This window comes from Carex rostrata, chromosome 17, assembly GCF_964058835.1.
Source record: "Carex rostrata chromosome 17, lpCarRost1.2, whole genome shotgun sequence".
Classification (NCBI taxonomy): domain Eukaryota; kingdom Viridiplantae; phylum Streptophyta; class Magnoliopsida; order Poales; family Cyperaceae; genus Carex; species Carex rostrata.
Window position 1 is genome coordinate 2,384,925 of NC_135934.1, and position 23,111 is coordinate 2,408,035.

At 34.2% G+C, this 23,111-nt stretch overlaps 3 protein-coding genes across 4 annotated transcripts; all 3 read right to left on the reverse strand.

Moving 5' to 3' along the window:
• Window positions 1-4: 4 nt before the first annotated feature.
• LOC144568662 (G-type lectin S-receptor-like serine/threonine-protein kinase At1g11300) lies at window positions 5-796 on the reverse strand. The gene has a single exon (XM_078319034.1). The coding sequence runs from the start codon at window positions 794-796 to the stop codon at window positions 5-7; it is 792 nt and encodes a 263-aa protein (XP_078175160.1).
• Window positions 797-3,399: 2,603 nt separating this feature from the next.
• LOC144568342 (uncharacterized) lies at window positions 3,400-5,450 on the reverse strand. Its single transcript, XM_078318649.1, has 5 exons — window positions 5,235-5,450; window positions 4,859-5,038; window positions 4,658-4,784; window positions 4,197-4,310; window positions 3,400-3,789 (listed from the first exon to the last, which is right to left on the reverse strand). The coding sequence occupies exons 1-5, from the start codon at window positions 5,388-5,390 to the stop codon at window positions 3,674-3,676; spliced, it is 693 nt and encodes a 230-aa protein (XP_078174775.1). The 5' UTR covers window positions 5,391-5,450; the 3' UTR covers window positions 3,400-3,673.
• Window positions 5,451-6,214: 764 nt separating this feature from the next.
• On the reverse strand, window positions 6,215-9,380 carry LOC144568341 (uncharacterized). Of its 2 annotated transcripts, XM_078318647.1 has the most exons (7): window positions 9,044-9,378; window positions 8,780-8,943; window positions 8,183-8,285; window positions 7,385-7,501; window positions 6,763-6,933; window positions 6,557-6,680; window positions 6,215-6,448 (listed from the first exon to the last, which is right to left on the reverse strand). In XM_078318647.1, exons 1-7 carry the CDS (start codon window positions 9,320-9,322, stop codon window positions 6,330-6,332), a joined length of 1,077 nt encoding a protein of 358 aa, XP_078174773.1. In that variant the 5' UTR covers window positions 9,323-9,378; the 3' UTR covers window positions 6,215-6,329. The 2 variants fall into 2 exon arrangements, with proteins under 2 accessions (XP_078174773.1, XP_078174774.1); XM_078318648.1 differs by lacking the exon at window positions 8,780-8,943 and having other exon boundaries at window positions 7,385-7,523; window positions 8,227-8,285; window positions 9,044-9,380.
• Window positions 9,381-23,111: the final 13,731 nt, after the last annotated feature.

Sequence of the window (23,111 nt, forward strand, 5' to 3'; positions counted from 1 at the left end):
TTTTTTATCGGAATATAAACGCAATACCATAACTATCCAACCGTATGTACGTTAGTTCTCCATTTGTATCATTAAATGCTATGAAGTTGTCATACTGTTGGGTATTTATCCATGCAGGGAAAGTACCAAAATATTGGGTATTGTCTTGTATTTGTGTTACAACAAACCCCCAGGTTCCACTGGTTTGTTCTATTTCAAAGGTATACATCCCTGGTGTGGGGTCGCTAATGGTTTTTGGAGAAATAAGAGATAAAACAGTGTTCTCCCCGTTTATGGTACCGAAACCAAGCAAGGCTCCAGGGAGCCAAGTATTGGTCGGATTGTCGAAACTCTGCCATATCACTTCTGATTTATTTGTTTGGTCTTGCAAAACAAGATTTCCGGTATCAAGGAGAACTAACATAGTGGAATTTGGTTTATTTTGCAGTTCATTTGATGACCAAATAAGGGATTGAGATTGGGTCAAAACCAAGGTACCATTTTGAGATACACTTAGTCTGGAGAGTTCAAGTTTGGTAATGGGATTTTTTGTATTTGCTGTCCAGACAACATCTTGCCAATAGTTCAAAACCATTGGCAACAGCTGGGTTTCACCGGTTTCAATTTCATCAATGGTTAACCAAATGCCAACATAGTGATTTCCATTACCTGAGTTCATGAAACCAAACTCAAACATGCCGTTTGATGACATAAGGCTCTGGTTTGGATAGAGAAACTCACCAGGGAGAAGTGTATCTCTTGCTGAAGAGAGATTGATTAAACAAAAAAAGATGACAGCGAAGAAGAAGGAAGCCATTTTGATCAAAGAAATTATTATGTGGGAATGTGTCTTGCAGTGATTGCTAGCTAGCTGAGACTTCAAAGTTCAACTTATCAAGTAATCATGTAGCCTCATTTTGTCGTGAAGTATGACCAGTAATTCATATTTAATTATGAAAAGGACAGCAAGTATTCTTGCAAATTATTTTAAATATTCATATAAGATTACTTTAGCCGCCATGGTTGGGCTGACCATAATAATGATAATACATGATGTGTTTATGCAAATTAATTGTGATATTATATATTATATATTATATATTAGAGTAGAACTAGAATATTCTAAAAATTTATCATATTACCAATTGGCACAGGTATCTGTAGGATTACTGATACGTGGAGAGGGACTCTGCGCGATGGGGTCATAGAGAACTATAATTAATTATATACTTTGTAAATATTGATGTTGTAAGGCTTTTGTAAATAACTTTTTTAAATCAATGAAATTGTCGGTTGAGCCATGCTCACTGACCTTCAAAAAAAAAAAAATTTATCATATTAGTTTTACTATAATAAATCCAAAATCCAAAATGTTGAAACTGATTTATTGTAAAAGTTATGCGTTTATATATAAAATTTATAAAATTTTGCATTAAATTAGTATAAAGTCCAGATGTGAAAAAATTTGTCTCTATGTTAATTTTAATTAATTTTAATGCATTTATTTTTAATTTTTTTTTACCACTTGACTTTAGATAATAAATTCAATAATACAAATTTCATATCTAAATGCTTCATTCGTATAATAGATCAATTACAACGATTTGAATTCCTCGTTTGTAGCCAATTCAATATGTTTTGAAATTAAGCTCGCCAAGAAATTTGATGAGTTTAAGAACACCCTACCAAGATATTTGATGAGTTTATTTTTTTTTTAATATGGTATAAATAAAAAATTTGGTTCATAAAATTGAGGGATATTTTTAACAATAAGATGATGCATCAATCAGCCTCAAATTAGAACTTTAGGAGGAGGGAGCAGTTTGATGAAATAGATATCTAAATGCCACATAAATTTCAATAAAACGGTATTTGTTTGATTTTGTTGGTACAAAATTTTCCAGCACTGTGAAGATGTTGCTTAGTAAGAGCTAGCATTTAATTAATATATGTCTTAGGATTCTTGATTTATGTTAGATATATTTTCTTTCAATTCCTTATAAATGTCAAAAATGACCCCAGCTGACTAAAAATATTGTATTCAATTTCTGTATCATAAAGTTAGTTTGGTAAATGAAGGTATGAACAGGCCAGCAATTTATATCAAATAGTCAAATGCAATTTTTCAGCAATTTGCCAAAGGAAATAGGGCCAAATGTGGGGTCCTAAGAATGTCAATTTGCAATTTAGCTCCTCATTTGTGTAAATTGATGATAAGGCCAAAGGGTTAAGTTAAATTTCAAGTAAAACCAAATTTTATTTTGACAATAACATTATGCTCATGCATCAAAATTCAAATGTGATGAAATTTTTTTTTTTTTTTTTGAAAGACTTGATAGTTGGATGTAAGTTTTATCTGTTGACCAAATAACGTAAAATTTACAAATATTTATGAATCTGGACTTGGAAATAATTTGTGAAAACTATAAGGTTATTATGAATTTATACATGTTAGCTACAAAAATTAGATAAATTGACTAACCTATAAAGCAACGAAAGAGCGTTGTCTTTTGCTGGCTCGAAATACTGAACATCTCTGTAAGACAACTACCTTCTTGTCTGCTTTATTTTTTTATGATTATTTTGAAAATTTGAATTAGTAAAAGTGATAAATCCCTTAAATAATTATTTCAGTCCTTCACTCAAAAAAAAAAGTATTATTTCCTATCATTATTCTGAATAATAGAATGTCAATTTCAGAACCGAAAGAGAAATATTAGAATAGTGTTTTTTTCTTCACCTTCCATTCTATTTCAATATTTTTGTGTTTTGCGTTTGATATTTTATCATTAGACTGAAGGTAAAAAAAATTGTAAAGTTGGTACGTAATTGCATAATGTTGTATTAGCTGCACAACCTTTCAAGATTTATCTGAAATATTTAAATATATTTTTCTAAGAACAAAGAAATTAGCCCTGCTGAATACAAGGTGATGATCTTTGGCACTGCTGGTATAGAATTGTATACCTTATTTTCCTTTAGTTATTCGAGACCTGGATCATAGAACCCTGTTGTTCAAGTCTGGACTGTTTAAATCAGAACTGCGAGATCATTAACAATTCTCCCCTAAATAAAATTGCCAATTCTATCCAGCACGTTTATTTTAGATTGGACGGTTCAGATCCAATTCTGGAAAGTTGGCTTTTGCACAAGTACCTCCCTTAACCAAGAGCTTGCTTTTGCACAATAACAGTAGATACTGACACCTTCAATCAGAGTTCAGTATCTACTAAATCTTAACCAAAACTAAATCTTAACGAGCAAAGAGCAACAGTACTGACACCTTCAATCAGCTCCAAGTTGAAGTTTCTTGCATTATACCCAATTTATAGAATCGTTTATTAGATGAAATTGGGTCTAACGCAAGAAACTAAGGTTTTTAATTGACAACAACAATTTATTGTAGCAAGGAGCAACATCTAAACACAAGCACCTCTGCATTCCCAAAATTGTACCGCAGTAATAAACAACATTTTAGTTAAACTCACAATGCAGAAAGTAAATAAGCTACCACTGCACTGACAGCAATTCTACCAAACAAATAAAAAAGGCTCAAATAGTTACTAATGGCCCTATGCATGCCAAGGAAAGACAACAAGAGTACATTCACAGAAAGAAAAATAATCTGGTTTCCATAATATTCACAGTGCTCGGCATGTATGTTCTTGTTTGCATTTTTCGAAAGATGTGTTATTTAGCGCTGGAATTGAATGGAGTAGGAACCTGTGTTAGGATCCTTCACAGCATTGAAGTTGTCTACGCTCATTCCAAATCGTCCCAGCACTGAATTTCCCAACTCTTTTAGCTTCCCTGCAGTAAAAATTCCAATATGCTTGTTTTCATTTCAAACAGTAAATGCAAGGAATAGCAAATATTATCCAATAATTTCCTTTGAAAAATAAAACATCAATTCAGCAATACAAACTAAAGAAAATATTCAACAATAGTCAAGCACATCTGATGCAAATGATTAGACAAATGAAAGTATGCGAATATTTGAGACCTGTTTAAGGTCTAAAGATCAGCATATAAACAGGAAAAGAATGGAAGATAAGTCATTCTTCTTAGTTTTGTTCAAGCAAAACTACAAAATAAAACCTCTGATGACAGTAACAAAGAAAATCAATGTTATAATTTGCCTTAGTTGTTTCACTCAAAATTTATATAATCCTTTCATAGTTTGAGGTGTGAAGACAATAACAAAAAAAGAGCTGTACCTATCATTTCTTCCTTCATTTGTTCTCTTTTTTCTGCTGCCAGAGGCTCGAGGTGCCGAAGTGCTCTTCTTGCTTGTTCATTTGACGGATCCAGTTCGGCAACCTTTTTCATATCTGAAAAACAATTGAAAAGCACATCCGAATATAGACCAACGATCCCTCTTTATGAACTTAATGGACATAAATTCCTCTCAAGCAGACATGATACAATCCTTTTTGTTGACAGAATGACATTCTTCTAAAATAATGACACATAAGACACTAGCACAAAACACAATACATTTACTTCAACATTTCTAATTACATCTGATGGTAGTAACCGGGATTGAACTGTGAAACTTTGAGGACTCACTTAACTGCATATAAATGATGCAGAAAGCAGCATTGACCAAATTTAGGCCAACAAAACTCAAAGGAATAAATAGGATAGAAGAGTAAATACAAGAGGGATTAGCATTTACCAGAGATAGCTTGATCATAGTTTTCGAGTTTTTCATGTGCCTCTCCCCTTCTAAGAAGTGCTTTTATGTAAGAAGGATTCAATTCCAGAGCTTTTGTGCACTCTTTGATCGTCTCCTCATACTTCCCCTATTAATAGGAGAATTTGTATAAACCCGACTGAGTCAAACAATGTGTCTTCAGATGGTAGTATTCACACTTACCAACTTGGAGAAGCATATGGCACGATTTGCATGGCACATCGAGCAAATCTCTTCTGACGATGGTATCTCAGAAGCAATCTCCATAGCAAGTTCGTACTGAGACAGTGCTTCCTCGTACTTCCCATCACTGAATAGCTTGTTCCCTTGTGCTTTTGCATCATTTGCTTGGCCTTTTGTTCTCTAAAGCAAGTTGAAGATGAGATAAGATCAACTTATCCTGGTACCAGTAAACAGTACCAACAAAGTTTTGGTTTTAAACTAAATATTCAAGCTAATCACTAGCTGCCTCCAAATTCACAGAAGACTAGCCCAATTCAAACAATGAACCAAATAAAATCAAACTAAACAAATTAAACAAAGGAGGGGATAATCAGACCTCTAGTAGTTGCTCATCTGTCAAGGCATCCTCGAAACACTCGTCGCCGCTTCCGGATTCTTCATCCTCGGCGGATCCTGGGGGCGTCGAATCCGCTAAGGGCTCTTTTACTGGAGCTTTCGTCACGGATTCGGGCTCAGCCTCGATCACAACCATTTGAAGCGAGATGATTAGACCAAGAGAAAGACAGCTCCAAATACTGGATGGATGTTGTATTTCTATTTTCTAGAGAAAGAGAACGAGTGAAAGAATGGGAGAAAAAGGGAACATATCTAATTGGGCTTACTATGGACGCTATGTCGGCCTTTTTCTACCGTCTAGAGTAGATTATCGTCAGCCAAGGCCCAATTATCTACAGAGCCAATGTTTTTTGGCATTTCCGCTGATAACGAATTCCTGTGTGCGAGGTTGATCAATTTCGATAGAATACATGTTAGGAGAGAGAGAGAGAGAGAGGAGTCGCTCGAGTTTTTTCAAGGAACAAGAGATGAGTCTGTGTTATGTTATCCCATTTGTGCTGTTGAATCCAAGCCCCGCGTCGGGAAACCACTTGTTGGTCGGGTGGTAAAAACTTTGCAATAGCACTTTTAATTTTTAAGGTTTGTACTGTCGCGCGACACAAGGTTTCCATCATCAAGCAGATGTGGAAACAGTCATAGATACCGATTCAGCTCGGGATGCATTTGATGATCTCATGATCAACTCTGGCTTCACACAGACGGGGGTAAACCTTGAGACGCAGTACCAAAATGGTGAGAACATCTATTGCCCGATTCTTATCTACAGTTCGATCCCTCTCCCCCCAAATCCAAAAGAGAAAAAAGAAGAACAGCTGCGCGCCACTCTGCACCGAGGACCACAAGGGTATGTGAAAACTTGAGTACTATTACACATTTTAACCTCAACATGCAACAGACAAACCTTAAATTGCCTACATGCTATAAGATTTAGAATTTGAATGAACGGAGGCGGAAATGGTAATGAGGACTTTTATATTTGTGTAATTTCAATTTCATAATTTTGTTAAACACATGTTGTACAATAAGAAAGGAAAAATAATTCAACCGAAGTTTTCTATAATATCCCTGTTAGAAACTAATAGTGTATAGGAATCTCATCCGATACATCTCCGTTCTTCGGGTTGCCTTTGTATATAGTTACCATCTCTTTATCTAGATCAATCAACACAGTACATAACGTATGAAGAATTGGACCTGAATATATTAAAAAAAAATCACATCCATCGAATTCAACATCAATTCATTCAGAGGCTTCTTCAAAACACATGAATAAATTTAGACTAATGAACTCTAGAAAAATACCTGTCATGAAAATTGGGAACTTTTCATTTTCAGCATCACCGAGCAATGAAAGCGCCTTTTCTTTTGAGTCAGCTGGGAGCGTTGCTGCTCGGTTCTGTCGACTTATAGAATTTTCATCTTGTACCTATTAAAGTAAAATAACTCTTCACTATTCCAATTTTGTGTAAAAACGGAACTATACTGTGTGATACATTTCATGCATTTACCTGATCAATTTTCAAATGGAGATACATATTTGCATGGAAAAAAGGCTCTTTTCCTACTTCATGAATTGAGAACCTATTACTGGAGGCTGTTTCTATATTTAAAATGCTTCGGCTTTTTATGTCAATCAAATTGTAACTGTGACCAACAGAAACATTTGGCTTGCAGATTCTCTGCATTAGGAAAAAAGAAAAAAAAATTATTAGGAAGAGCAATTTCCTTCAAATCTCTTGTAGAACCTCAAAAAAACACCGAACCCATATAAAAATGAGAAAATAACCACATATGACACCCCCCCACCCCCCCTCCCAAAAAAAATAAGCACATCTAAACTCCTATTACCATGCATGAGACAAAAACACAAACCATTATCTGCAATTTAAGAAAAAGCCCAAACTATACTCAAACAATAGTTTCTCTCAAACAATTAGAAAGATAATAGGGGTAGCTTGGGCATATATTTAATGCCAGAGAAAAAGCAGGATTATGGAAGACTTTTTTCGATAGTTTGTAGAGGTAGTCAGGAGTTGGGAATTTTTGTTTGTTTAGAGAGAGATACATCAAGGAAAATTGTGTATAATAGTTTATAACTCCAAAATATTCCTCATTGATAAGGAAACTCACATCGAGGGCATCATCAATGCCCAATGCTTCTAGAAGATCTCGTGATACAAAATTGCGACCAATGCCACCAGCTATGACCTCATTATTGAGTGGAGGCACCGAATTAAGTGTGAAAGCCTTAAGAATTCCAATGTGAAGACTATAAATCAATAAGTAAATTACAATTTATCATTAGATCAAATAAGCAAAAAATAATTGCACAATGGTCCTTAAAGTATTATCAGTTGCTGTTTTGGTCCCTGGAGCTGCAATTTCCTGTCTTGCTCCTTAAACTTTCATACTTTATTTACCTTTCCCTAATTGTCCCTTCGTTTTCAACAAATTTAATAGCAATCCAGTTAAGAGTGACATGAAATGAATTGTTCTCACAGGATGTCATTTACTGTTTTGGTCCTTGAAGTATCATCAGTTGCTGTTTTGGTCCCTGGAGCTGCAATTTCCTGTTTTGCTCCTTAAACTTTCATACTTTATTTACATTTCCCTAATTGCCCCTTCGTTTTCAACAAACTTAATAGCAATCCAGTTAAGAGTGGCATGAAATGAATTGTTCTCACGGGATATCATTTACTCGAGCAATGTCTCAATTCACTTTGATGCTGACTAAAAACTATGATCCATCTTTTAACTAGTAATGAAATTTGCAACGTTGGGCCAAAATTAAACAAATTGGAAAGCATAAGGACTGCTGAGAACAACAACAAGGAAGAAATGAGCAAATGTTATATATGTCATACTTTAGGGATCATTTGTGCAATTTGTAGAAAGATAAAGGTATTGCTTATATTTCATAGGTACTACCAATCCATGACTATTGAATCCAAATGCACAGCTGGGGAGCTCACCGGCATATGTATAAGCAGTGAAGGACAGCCCACATGGTAGCACAGCTCTCACCAAATAGCTGATGTATTAAAAAAGAAGAAAAAAGATGCTTATGAGAATTTATTAGAATCTCCAGATTAGTTAGATGACTTAGTGTCATATGTGTAATTAATAGAACAAGATAACCGACTGTTAGTTACATTGCTGTTTGATGTTATGTCTCTTATAGTTGATAGCATAGGAGTACACTGGCTATATAAACCAGATGATTGTAAACTGTTGAGGTTAATGAAATCATTATTCATTCTATCACAAAATCTCTTTCTCTCTATTCTGTCTCCTCTCAGAATTTGTTCTTTCTTTCTTTATATCGAATTTCTGATAATATCATTAGTAGCATTACCTAATAAAGACCTCAGTCAGTCAGCCATATAAACCAGAATGTGCTTATTAACAATGAACAAAAATCCAAACCCAAGAAAGGAAAAATAATCTTGGTTGAAGCGCCCAGTACATGTACCTCTGGTGAGTGTACTAAATTAAAATTTGAAATATCAGGTAGAAATATATTACGTGTGGCCGACTAATTCTACATTGGCATCCTCATTATGCACAGCAATAGCCATTGCGTCTTTCACAATTAGTACATCAGAACAATCATCATCGGTTGGTTCTTTTGTCGGTGCCACCTTTGTAACAAATGGTAATATCTCCTTTCTCAAGTTTAGTAGAATTATCTGTTAACCAAATAAGCATGATTAAGCTTCTAACTATTGACCATAGCTAAACCCTAAATTAAAAAAAAAAAAAAAACTATAGTAAAGGATAAAGGTGTACATGTAGAAGCGGTACGCCACTCCCACTTGCGGTACCCACCAATTCATCCCAGTACCTAGGGTACCTCTCCCTATTGGACCTCTCCAGTGCTTCAACCAGCGACTTCCCTTCATCTGTGGAAGCAAAGGGAAGAAGCTGCTTTTGGAGTATGAGGTCTTTATCCACTCTGCTTCTTACAACACTAGAAAACCTCTCTCCTATGAGAAACCCCATTTCGTAGGAGCCTCCGCATGGGCCCACATGGAAGGTCTCCAGCGCGCCTCCGTGGAAGCCATCCATTGGATGCCAAGGAAAGAGAGCAAGAGGAGAGCAGAGAGCAGCTCAGTGGAAGCAAACAAGGAAAAAGAGTAGAGACGAAGGAATCTTATCTAATTGGCAAATTCTGGAATGGATCAAAAATATTTTGAACCGTTCATTTATTCACAATTGAACGGTTCAGATAATTTGCAAGCATCAAAACTCTCTGTTAAATTTAACGGAATTTTTTTTCGGAAGGGTAAAATAGGTATTGTGATGTTCTCCGTTCGATTAATTGCTCCGCTAACCTCTTTTCTCCACCGAGATGCAACCCCAAACCCTGAGCTAGCCTCTTTGCCTCCTCCCGCCTCCGCGCCTCTCCTCTCCGCTACCTCAGTCATCGGTACTCTGTCGGTCCACTACAATTAAATCGAGCAGCAAACGCCAGCCGAATGTTTTTGGTTAAAAAACGCTTCTTCGCGGTGGCGCCAGCGTTGCCGGCCACGGCGACCTAAGGGAAAATCACACTGGCATTGCCTTGACGAGAGAAACGTGTTGGTGTGCTTGTTGGGTGGCTGACGAATGGCTGAGACGGCGGCGCCACCGGTTTTCTTCGGTTTGACTTGTTTCTTCTTGATTTTCATCGATTCTTTCTCCCCAGGTTCCATTTCTTTGTAATAGGTGCTATTTGAGGTCGCCTGAGGATATTGGAGGGATTGCAGGCATCAATTTGAAGTTTGAAGAGGTTTTTGAATGTAATTGGACTCGTATTGGATTTGGGGATGTTGATTTCATCATGTTCATCACCAATTGGGTTAGTTTCTTCTGCAATTGGGTTTACAAAGGCATTGTTCATGCCTTGTTGAGTATTTGGGAGTGATTTGAGGACATAATTTGCAGTGGATTTGGGGAGTTTTGTGTTTATTACACTGGATTGGTTATGGTGCAGAAAATGAGTCAGTTGGTGTCTTTAACTCAGAATTTAAATTAGTAAATGGTTGTTTTTGGTTGATCCAAGTCCAGGGTTTTGTTGTCTGCAAGTTATACTACAAGTCTATCAGGTTTTTGTATCTTGAAGAGGGCCTTAAAGATTTGTACTTACCCTTCCAAAATTGAATTTAATAAGGGGTCAATACACAATTTTCAGCACTTCTCCAACGTATACAAAATTGGATTTTTTGGACATGACTTTGAGGGCTTTAAAGTCTAGATTTAGTGATTTCAAGTTCATAGTTGTGTAGAGGGGTTGTCAGAAAGTAGTTGAGAGGTAAGATCGGTCAATTTGCATTTTTTATCATTGTTTCTATTTGATTTGCAAGAGGGGTTGTTGTTAAGCTTTGGCAGTTCACTGGGTAGTAGGCTGAGAGTCGCAACTTCACCTTTTCTCCTCATTTACTCTACATAACCTGATGTTTCTATATGGCTATTCTCAGGACCGGCAAGAGAATTTCCATTTTTTTTAAATTCACTTCAATTCCTTCTTCTTTGGGTTAGGGTCTTAGTTTATTATCATTTTTTGTTGCTGTTTCAATGACTTTGTATATAATCAGGTATTTGCATAAACCCCTTCAATATGTTACATTCTTTTGAGAGAATTTTCTCCGTATATTATTGCTTTGTAAGACCTGTTCGTTCTTTGTACATGTTGAGTTCTTAGGGTTTAAATTGCCTGATATGTTACTTTTTTATTTATTTATTTTTATTTTAGGGAGATTCTGCCTTTTCCTTTTAGCAGTGTTTCTGTATTGCAAATTTGATTTTGTACCCTGGTTCTACCAGTATTGGTGGTGTCTGGAATAACCCTGAAAATGTAGGATCCCTAGCAATTATGGCAAATTGTGGGAGTAAAATTGGAAAACAGTCTTTTACTAAAATCTAGGCTAGACATTTCTTTTTTGAAAAAATGTTGGGTCAAGAATTCTGTAAACTGATAATTAAACTTTTTTAACTCCAGAGGTAAAAATGTAATATATTTTCAGATTTTTAGCTCAGAACATTGACCTGGTCTGCAAATGACTAATAGTGCAGTGAATTGAAAGACAATTAACAAACCATATACTTGTGCAAAAGTATGTCCTTAAATCCACTTTTCATTTCTTAAATAAAGCATGATTTTTTTTTTTCAGGGAGCATTTCAAAGGGCAAAGGTGAGCATGCTGTGAGTATTTTTTGACTTAAAATTAGATGTTCACTTTTGAATATTATCTTCTCAAAATTTAACAACTTTAAATGAATATTTAAGGCTGCATAATTTTGTATGATTATATTCTTTTGCTGATTACAATAGTTCTAATTAATATCCAACATTCTCACATTTGTGACACCACTTGACACTTTTGGTTGCTTTGAAATGACTACCAACTGTTAAAGTTGAAACTGTTGCCTGAATGGAGCAAAACCCCTTCATTTGTATCGACTTGTCCGAGCAAGTATAGTCGTATAAGCTTGTATGAACTTGAAGTTTTGAACTAGACATACTAATTGCTTGACTTAATGCAAATTGGGGTTTAAATTGAATTAAATCAAGGGTTGTGATTATATGTCTCATGGATTGCCAACATGGCTTAATATGACTGGTTTACACCCCTGAACATGTTGCCTTGAAGGCCAAGAAGGAATCCGAATCATTGAAACCAAATTGGTGAAATTGAAGGGTATAGATGCATGCCAGCATAGGCTATCAAACCCTACACCCCTCTATGCCTTGAAGGCTATATATACCCATGCCAAGCAGCCAAGAAAGAGGCATATGAGAGAATAGATTTTCCATACAAGCACACATATTGCTGCTATAGCTATAGTTCAAAGCTTAGAAGCTTTCTTCCTCTTCTCCTTTGTAAAAGATCAAGAGCATAGGTAGACTCTTATTTTCAAGCAATGTAAATGCCATATGTGGCTCAGTTCTTATGTATATGCTATATGAATGAATGAAGTACAAACTCACTTGGAGCTTGTTTTAGTTGAAATGTTTATTTTCTCTCTTTCTTTTCCTTTCTTTTCCTTTCTTTTTCTTTCTTTTGATCTAATCTTTGCCTTTGTTCTTTCTTTATTTTGTTTATCTCTTTTCTTTTATTGCTATCAATACTTTAGTTCAGATTCATGAGCCTAAGGTGTTAAAACATTCAAATAAAGGCTTCTTATGGCAATTCATGCTATATTGAAGTTTAGAACAATGAGAATATGAGGCAATAATAGCTATATAGCTGATTTTAGAAGCTAATGAATCTGAAAATATAAACATTTGCACTTCATTTTATTTTCTTCTTATTGATCTCTTCCTTCTTTCCTCTTCTTCTCTTTTCTGTCAAGCACAACAAAACACAGAAAATATATAATAAAAAGATTAAAAGTGATTAGAACAAATAAAAGAGGTTAACTGAAATCCTGAAGTAAAATTGATTCAAATTTACCTAAAAACACGCAAAACTCAGGACCAATGTTATGACACTCTACAGGGAAAAATAAATCATATCATAAGGCAGAAAGGCAAATTGACATACAGACTGGTAATGATTGTCAAACCGATCCTTCAAACCCAGAGAAAGAATCAATTTCCTACGTTGGCCTTCTTCTGATGAGAGGGTCTTGTGTGTGCGTGAGAGAGAGACCGGCGAGAGCATACAAAGCGACTGGAGAGATATCAGACAGACGGGAGGGGAAGATACAGAGCAAAGGAAAGGGGCCGACTGACGGGAGGGAGAGAGAGATCTCAGAGGATGCGAATTCGCCAAGGGAGGGGGCGATCCACGAGAGGAAGAGACGACGGGAGGGAGAGATCTCAGAGATGCGAATTCGCCGAGGGAGGGATGATCTACGAGAGCAAAGGGATGGAGATCTAACGGAGAAATTAACGGAAAGATTATTATATGATCCTATTTCAATTTTACCCTTTTGAAATTAACGGCTGTGATTAATTCGGACAAATATCTGAAAAAAAATTTGATCCATGACAGCATCACTCTAAATAAAATTGGTGGTAGGTGACATGATAAGGTCAATTTACGTGATCAAATAAAGATGTCGGATAAACACAGTAAGTGATACATAAATTACTTCATGTGACTAACAGACGTAACATTATGTATTGTGACGGAACTGATATCAACATGACTAATTTCTTGACTACTTTATAGTATGCAACCGCAACAAGAGTGATGCTGTCATGGATCAATTTTTTTTTTCAGATATTTGTCCGAATTAACAAATCTAATTTATTGGATGAAACAAAAAATAGCTAAAGAATACAACTAATCTAATTTTTTTGTTGGGTTAGTATAATAGTGAATTAACTCAAAAAAAAACAAACAAAATGAAAGTTCGTTCAAGAAAAGTGCAGTTGGCAGCTCTTGATTCAAATAAGAGTTAGCTCCAATGAAAGTTGGTAGCAAATTTTGAATTAGCTTTATTTTTGCTTCACCTAATGTTAAAAAAAAAAAAAACGTGACTACGTCAACAAATTAAAGCAACTCATATCGCTACACAGAGAGTGCAGCATTATAACATAGCAACAAAAGTTGATGAAGTACGTGAAACATGAAGCTTTTTCAAAAGCCAATGAGAAGGAAGGTGGTAGGAGCCTAGGAGGCAGAGTCAAAAGGAGTACTATCACTGGGAAGTTGAAGTTGCACGGGGAAGATAAGGTTTCTTGGAACTCGCTGAAACCCTAGTCTAGACTACATATGTCCGACAAAGGCAAATGCTACCTTTTGTATTCAGAATTTCAGATCACCTTATCCGATTTGCACTAGGCCAATTTTTGGATCAAGATGGCCATGTTGGGGACCTTGGGGTGCAAACGGATCGGATATGGTAAAATCATATATGCATCTGTTTTTATTTTTCGGATATAGATACGGATACAAATATTTGCTTTTTATAATGTTAAACATATAACTTTTTTCATAATATATATTAAACTATATAGTATTAGTATATATCTACTATTCAGATACGGATAATTAAAACTTAAAATCATATCCGCACGGATATTCGGATATTAGATATCCGTATCAAATTTTCAGATATAGATTCAGATACGATCGGATAATATCCAATCTGTTTGCACCCCTAAGGCCATGTCAGAAAAGATAAAGAAGATTCACAAATTTTGTATTGTTAATTTTAAAACATACTATGTCAACAAATATGCTGAAATTGTATATATTTTATCTGACATCATATGACTTAAAATTTCATGGATTAAAAAATATATAACAGTTCATGATACATTATCAAAAAATACTTAAATTATAATAACATTTTATAATTAAGCTATTTATATTTTAAATAACAAACTTATAAAATTTATGTTTAATTTTCTCTTTTAAGTTTTGTCATATAATCATAATAACCATTATTAAAGTGTTCCCTCCTCAAAAACAAATATTCGAATAAAATAATTGATGATGAGAAAAAGAAAAAAATTAGTTCACAACAAAAGCTATTTGACATGTGTCAGAGATAATGCATGCACAGCAAAAGAAAAAAAGAAAAAAAAGAGACTATAATTGGTAGGCTCCCATGAATTTGTGTCACTAAACAAAATAATTAGTTCATCCAACAAAAGCTAAGAGAACTTTTTGAAAAAGGATGCCACAAATCGTTGCTCTGGATGGAAAATCAAATGTACGATCTGGAATTTTTTTTTGATAGAAATTAATAAAAAGGTTGAGAGGAAAACAAAAAGAGTACATGAATTGTAATATTAATAGAAAGATTGGTACAAATTTTATCAATCCTAAAAATCAAAAGAGTTTAGATCGGTCAGAATTTCACCGATCTAAACATTTGAAAAATATTTTATTTAAAGAGGTGGACCAAACTGCTGCCACTTTGTTGGGTGCCTTTTTGAAACCTTCTTATTGATCGAATGCATCTTTGGTATAGTATTTCGCAAATGATTCTTCTTTTCTGTTCGTCAGATTGAAATTAGCTGGCCAAAATTTACTTCAGTATGCAACAAAAGTTGTAGGAGATTGACATATATCTTCATAGATTGGTAGAATTCTTATCGATCTAAACTCTTTGATTTTTAGGATCGATAAAATTTGTACCAATCTTTTTATCAATATTACAATTTCTGTACTCTTTCTGTTTCTCTCTCAACCTTTTTATTAATTTCTATCAAAAAAAAAAAATCCTACGATCTGTCTCTTGTTTAATTCCTACAAAAATGTACTTATGAATATTGATGTAATTATCCAAAATAATATGAATATTGAAATTGAAATAATTCTCTGCATGCGGTCAATGGCTCAATGCATCATTGAACCAAAGCTAGACGAGGAATAAAAAATAAATTGCGTAAGATAATCACATTATATTTTATATGAAGAGCGTTAGGGTGCTTTAATTCATAATTTTGAATTTGAATTATTACATCGATACTGACATTCTAAAAAAAATGTATTCATTAAATTCATGATTAAATATTTTCTGAGTGAGTCTATGGTACTATGCATATTACGATTTGGCACTGTGCTACGGCTCTATATTTGAGTTTTCAAATCCTAACGGTCGATCCGAACCGTTCATCTTGTTCTCCGTATTAATATGTGTTTGGAGACCAAATTTTACATTTTTTGAAATTTGTTTACTATTTTTTTAGATTTATTGAAAATCACTGTTTTTGGATGGTCCAGAATTTTCAGATCAAGTGATTTTCTAAATATCTAAAACATAGTAAAAAAATTTCAAAAAATGTAAAATTTGGTCTCCAAACACATTAATATGGAGAACAAAATGAACGGTTCGGATCGACCGTTAAGATTTGAAAACTCGAATATAGAGCTGTAGAACGATAACAACCCGTGATATGCACAGTACCATAGACTCATTCATATTTTCTTACTATACAGTCTATACCTCTCAACGCTAAATTCCTTGCTTATTAACCCACCCCTGAGATATCACGTTTGATGTGTCCACACACACAATCTGACATGTAGGGTCATGGATCATGCTTTGATGCCGTTTTGGGAAATAAATCTGCTGTGATTCAATGGAATAAGAGGGTCCTGTTATCCTGTTATCCCGATCACAACCATTCAACTTCTTTGAAATTCGTGTATGCAAAAATTTCTGCATTGTGCTTTGCACATGAAAATCTATCTATTTGAACATGGAATGCAATGCAAGTATGCAACATAAAGACGAAATGTATAGCCTGGCTGGCACTATTTAAAAATATGAAATATTGAAGTCCATGCAAAGTACTGGCAGTGAACAATTAATTAATAAGAAACAAGAAAATCCAACCGGTGACCAGTTTAGATATAATTAAAAATTAAAAAATGAATTGTCTCTTGTGCGATAGATGTATCTACATGAAGTAGTGCTAGCTACCATGTTTAACACCCTGTTTGGATGAATAACAGAGGAAGGGAAGGTGAATAATAAAAGAGAATAGAAGATTAATATATTTAATCTTTTTGTATTTGAATGATTAATGAGGAAAGATAAATTTATTTTTTCTTTCCGTCTTATTTCTTATTTAGTTGATTAAAATTTGAAAAATTAATGAGAAATTTAATAGTTGTTATAGGATTGTGATACAAAATTTATATGAAAATTACATATGAAAGATATAGAAATAAACAATTGTGTTATTTTTTTAAAAAATATTTGCAACAAGATTTATTTTCATCCATTACACTCCATATTGTGAGAGAAACTGATTATATTGATTATAATGATATAAGATTAAACATTTCACCTCTGATATAATTTTGTCAACCACACATAATTCAACCAAAAGCTTTATTTTATTTCCATCCCTTCTCTTCCTCTACTCTCCATCCAAGCAAGATGTAAGTAGAGCATCAAATAAGCCAGGGCAAACCCAACATGTAACAGGAGAGAGGCAACCGTCTCTCAGATTTTGTGTTTTAGTAGTGATCTATCAGTATTGATCGACTTTGCCTCATCTTTAAAAAAAATTCTCCCTCTGACTAATTGATTTGTTATTCGGATTAAACTAGTGTTAAAATCAAAATAAATTTCTTGAATAATGATTGGTAATTATAATTATAAGCTAAAGTATCAAAAATTACAAGTTAGATCATTGAAAAATATAAATCAAAACATTGTTTATTTATCGAGTACCCAATTAGTTAATGAATTTAAATCTGATTAGTTATTTAAACACAATTTGATTTTTTAAATCCTGAATCCGCACATGCAAACAAGAATAATATCATATGCATATTACAGATTCCGACTTCTGTTGTGAATTCATATCTCAATAATTAATTTCAATCATTAAATATAATATTCATATAAAAATATACTTAGAGAGAAAAGCAATTAATAGGGATATAGAAAATCATATAGAAAATCAATTAATAAGAACCTGCTGCCTTTATGATGTAGATCTTCTGTACCAGTTTTGGGAAACAGATTTTCTTCCCTGGTCAAATAAAACCTTTATTAGAGCCACTCCTGGGGGCCTACTAGATGGACAGCAACTAAATAAAAATATCAAATCTTTTTAGATAGGCCATCATTGCACTGTGTCTGTACTTGTTGCCTTAAGAATTCTCAAAAATACTGGTGAATTCACACAGTAATCTGACAACAAAATTAATGAAAAGTTTACCTATACATTGTACAATAAGATATTATGTTTGGAGGTATGTCGTGTTAGACTTCTATTATGTATGATGCAATTAAATATCATCGTCAAAGCACTGTAGGACCTTACTGCATGCAAACATTATAAGAAAACATTTTACAACCGTGTACAGTGCTACGGTAACTTGAATAATCAATTTATCCACTATGCAACATGACCAGAACAGGAACTGTAATTTATTTCTTAGGAACATCCTAAAAAAAACAGAAAAAACAAAATTCAACGATCCATACACCGCAATAACTTCACCGGTCTAAAATTTGACCAGGCGGCTCCTTTAAAAAAATATTGATCAGACGGCTCAAATCTCAATTAAAATATGAGAAGTGTTATTTTGATATCAATTACTGTAATATTCACAGCCGACAGAAACTTTTCTCTTCTGATACCTGTTTTACAATTGCAAAATTTAAATAACATTTATCGCATCACAGTAAGATGATCGAAAAAAAAAAGGCTATTATCATATTGCACCGCAATACTGTGCTATAGTGTACTAACTAATAACACTAACTTTTATAGTCTGAAAACAAAGTAGTTTCACTATAACGTCACTATATCACGCTATTTAAAACCCTGATCTACAATTGCAGAACTTAGTATTAACCACCTGATCATGACTGCTACCATGAACACCAGCTACGTGTTATCATACAAAATTCACCGTGTGAAGTTTGTGATTAATTGGGAGTTTGTTTGTGAGACGAGATATTCCGGAAAAATAATATCCTACAGAAATGGATTTAGAATTAGCAAAAAGATAACTTGTAGAAATTTAGAAATTTCATTTCGATTCTTAGGTTATAATATAATTATATATTCTAAACGAAAAAAAAAATTCAAAATCCGACAACAAACACTGTAATATTTATCTTATTTATAATATAATATATAATACCCATCACAACACTAATAATGCTTTCAAAATAAAGGAGAAATTCACTTGCAACATTCTATAGTTACAACGTCTTACAACACCATTTTTTAAAATCAAAGCAACCGATCCAAACCGTTTAACATAATCAGAAATATAAAATGTACTTAGAGATCAAATTTTAAATTTTTTTGAGTTTTTTTATTATTTATTAAGATAGAGACAAAATTCAATAGTCCGAAAACAACAGTTTTGTAAAATACTTCATAAATACTAAAAAAATTCAAAAAAATGTAAAATTTTATCTACAAGCATACTTTATAGAGTTAGGCTAATATGACACTAGTGTTATATCAAACTAAATAACACCACGTCTTAAATTCTTAGATCTGCTTTAAGATTCGTACTATCCGCTTGTACTGTTCAAGCACTTCATTTTGTACGAATCTTAAAGCAGATCTAAGGATTTAAGGTGTGGTGTTATTTAGTTTGATATAACACTAGTGTCATATTAGCCTAACTCTACTTTATAACTCTAATTATGTTGATGAACAGTTTGGATCAACTATTTGGACTTTGAAAAATCATATTACAAGATGTTATAAGCTGATCCCTCCTCTTAAAAATAATAGTTCAGAACATAATTACAAGTTTATTAGCATTCTTATTTTTGTTTTAGTTTCACCACTAACAATCATCACTTCCACCACCACCATCATCACCACCACCATCATCACCACCATGTCCATAACTAGTGCCAACTGTTATTACGAATATCTTCAGATATATTATGATATCTACTTTATATGTCTATCATCATCATTTGTTATATTGTTATTGTTATTTGCCAGATACAACATTCATAAAAGATAATAAACAACAATTTATTAAAATATTCAAACTAGTAATTTGAAGCAAAGAGAATACTTCTGCATCTTCTTTGGATAATTAATAACATGCAAGAACAAGGCAATCAGCAGCATTAATTAATTACATTCAATTTTAATGAATTTCCAAAATTCTTTCACAAAAAGTCTTAACCTCAGATATTATACTTAAGCACAATAGCTTTTTTAATGAACATACTTAACAATATAATGCTGTTCTCCTTTTATGGTAGGTCATACGTCCAGAAATGCATCCATAAATTCAAGAAAAAATAGCACTTACATTGAGTTTACTCATCAAATAAATGAATTGGTGGCCATTGGAACTTGGAACTGGGTGTAGGAGCTTCCTTGCCCAAATTAATCATCTCTAAACCTGAGCCTTTCAAAGAGTAAAGTTTTCATTACATTAGATGAACAAGTGTAATTTGTATATAAATATCTGCTTGTTATAATCACCGTATGACCATGTTATGCTATTAGTCCTCAGCAAAACACTAAAACAAATTTGCAAAGGAAATTGAATATTGAGGTGAAAAGTATAATGCAAAGTGTAAGCTATTTATGGATCAAAAGTTTAGGATGAGAAGGCCCCAAAATAATAGGAAAGCTAAATTCAATATTCTACTTCGACAGAGCACAAATTAGAAAAATGTCTCATTGTTAAGAGGAATTTTGTCTACAACAAGAGAATGGAGATGTTGCAGGACATGTAATATATAGATCTACAAATTAATAAAAAACATCATGAATTTGTAATAGAAAGTACAAAAAGTATACCTCTGGAAAATGACCATGTTAATCTCGAAGAGAAAGAAAACTTATCTTGAAAAAACAATATTTTAAAACAAATGCTGTTCTCAGGAACAAAAAAAAAAATACTAGTGTTTCTATTTCCAGACAAGAAGTATCACAGTGGATCTAATCAAAGTTCAAAAAAATGCATTACTATAACCAGAGAAGAAATCCTTCCATTGTTTTGATATCTACAGTAATTGTAGAACTACGGTATAAGCAACAAGCAAGGAGGAGAAGTTCAGATGAATTGACCCAAGAAAAACCCTAAGAAATTAAACAAGGACAGCCATCAATACAGAAATAAACAGCTACCAAGTAATGTTAGCAAAAAAACCTAGGAAAGAAGAGGTCACTGTTTGCTAGAAAGAAAAAAAAGGTTAAAGAAGGGAGCTCCCTTCAGTCCAAGCATGGACAATATAAGATCGAAGCTTTATCTCCCGCATCATTCATGCATCTACCAAGAACAAACAACACTTTGAAACCCTAATTAGGTTTTGTTTTTTTTTCACTTAGCAAGTGGATGAATGAGTCGGCAGCTAATTCAACCCTAACACCACCCATTAGTGGGCTGAAGGAAGCTCACTTCCTCTGACCAAACCCTAGAATTCAAAGGCGCTAAATTTATAGTTGAAAAGTGGTAACAACAACAACAACTACTAAAAATGGTTTCTGGTTTCCCCTTTTTTGCCTTCAATCTCATGAGCATAAGGCAGAATAACACACTTAGAAAGGTTTCTCAGACTCTGAGAGGCCAGGTGAAGCAACAGGGTCTGAAAAATATTTAGATCTTTCTGGATTTGCAGAGAAAAAAGGGCAGAGAGAAATTGGAAAGGAAGATATTAAAGAGGTTAAAATGAAGACTTTTGATAAAGGAAGGTGAGGAAGAGATAGTGAGAGACAAGGTGACATCACATCATACAAAAAAAGGATTACTGGTAACGCGGGTTCCGCGCTGTGTGTTGTTCAGTTTATACCTACTACTTAAATTTTTCGTAATTTAAAAAGATAAGTTCTGCCCCGAATAGGACGAGTGCGCATCTCTGAGATATCTCATATTTTGCGTGAGATAGCGGGGATAGCGGGGGCCAGTATTTTTGAGCTTTGATATTCGTGCAGAACGTCTTTAACGGTTGAGATTTTCCAAAAAGTCACGCAAAATATGACATATCTCAGAGGATGCTAATTCGAATAGGACAATTACTTCCCAAAAGTTTGTACTAAAACCGTACTTTTTTTTTCTAGTGCTGTATTTTAATGAGGATGGCAGTGTTTTTCCAAAAAATACTTTTTGGCAGGATATTATGTTAAAAAATCACCGGACATGCATGTTACCGAGAAAAATAATATTACAAAGAAACATTATGTTCCGAAATTTTTAAATATACCATTTTATAAAAAATGTTAAACCAAAATACCAGTTCTGGCTGTTTTTTACAAAAATTGCATGGCCGCTTCTGAGGGAAGCGGCCACCAGGAGCTGGGCCGCTTCTGAGCGAAGCGGCCAATATATTGGGCCGGATTGAGGCCCAGCGGGGTGGCCGCTTTGGGGGGTAGCGGCCAGGGCCGCTTCCTGGGGTAGAGGGCACCCTGAATACATAAAAAAGACAGACAGATTCATTTGACATTTGACGGAGAGAGATTCATTTGACGCACAGAGATCATATGCCACTAGTGCCGCTTCAGCTGTAAGTATTTTATTTTCTTTCTTTTTAAAAAAAAATTTAGTATTTATAATTAATTTAATTAATTTTTAAATTTAGGTTTTCTTATACTCATACCAAATGGCTGTTATGGTATCTATTTACACTGGTGGTGAGATTTTAACAGGCCCTAATGGGGTTTATTACAGTATCGGGCCTGTTTCTGTGATACCTGTAATCTCGGGTACTGATTTGTTGGTTCTGAAATCGATTATTTCTGATTGGCCGGAAAGTGAAGGCCCGATCCTTGTTCCAAATGACAAAAATATTACCTTGGGTCGAAGGAGAGTTAATAGGATTCCGATGTGGCTTGATTTTTGTTATTAAATTTTCAGGTTGAGAAAGAGGCAAGCAATGTATTTTTATCCGACGGTCAAGTTTAGATTTGTATTAACATGCAGACACCTATTTAGGCAAGCATTACTCGTTTATTGTATTAACATGCAGACACCTATTTAGGCGCACTATTATTGTTTGTTTTGATTTATTTGTGATTTATTTGTTGTTTTATTGTTTGTTTTACAAATCGTTACGTTCGGATTTACTATGACGAAAAATAATGAAAGATAAAAGCAAAATAGTACAATAAATAACAACATAAAAGAAAGATAAGCATCATGATATAACAAATCATAGTATATGACAACACTAGAGTAAAAAAAATACAAAAGCAAACGGTGCGCCGGCTGGAATGATACTATGAACGGTGCGTTTTTTATGTATTCAGGGTGCCCTCTACCCCAGGAAGCGGCCCTGGCCGCTACCCCCCAAAGCGGCCACCCCGCTGGGCCTCAATCCGGCCCAATATATTGGCCGCTTCGCTCAGAAGCGGCCCAGCTCCTGGTGGCCGCTTCGCTCAGAAGCGGCCCAGCTCCTGGTGGCCGCTTCCCTCAGAAGCGGCCATGCGAAATTTGGAAAATCCAGCCGAAAATGGTGTTTT

Bases quoted from the DNA above. Each gene is read 5' to 3' on its own strand.
- LOC144568342 (XM_078318649.1), bottom strand. From the start codon at position 5,390: ATGGTTGTGATCGAGGCTGAGCCCGAATCCGTGACGAAAGCTCCAGTA. The intron at 5,039-5,234 runs GTCTGATTATCC...AACTTGCTTTAG, and splicing joins CAGATGAGCAACTACTAGAG to AGAACAAAAGGCCAAGCAAA. The intron at 4,311-4,657 runs GTAAATGCTAAT...ATTGTTTTTCAG, and splicing joins CTATGATCAAGCTATCTCTG to ATATGAAAAAGGTTGCCGAA.
- LOC144568341 (XM_078318647.1), bottom strand. From the start codon at position 9,322: ATGGATGGCTTCCACGGAGGCGCGCTGGAGACCTTCCATGTGGGCCCA. The intron at 8,286-8,779 runs GTAATATATTTC...TTAATACATCAG, and splicing joins GTAGAATTAGTCGGCCACAC to CTATTTGGTGAGAGCTGTGC. The intron at 6,934-7,384 runs GTGAGTTTCCTT...TTCCTAATGCAG, and splicing joins GCATTGATGATGCCCTCGAT to AGAATCTGCAAGCCAAATGT.
- LOC144568662 (XM_078319034.1), bottom strand. From the start codon at position 796: ATGGCTTCCTTCTTCTTCGCTGTCATCTTTTTTTGTTTAATCAATCTC.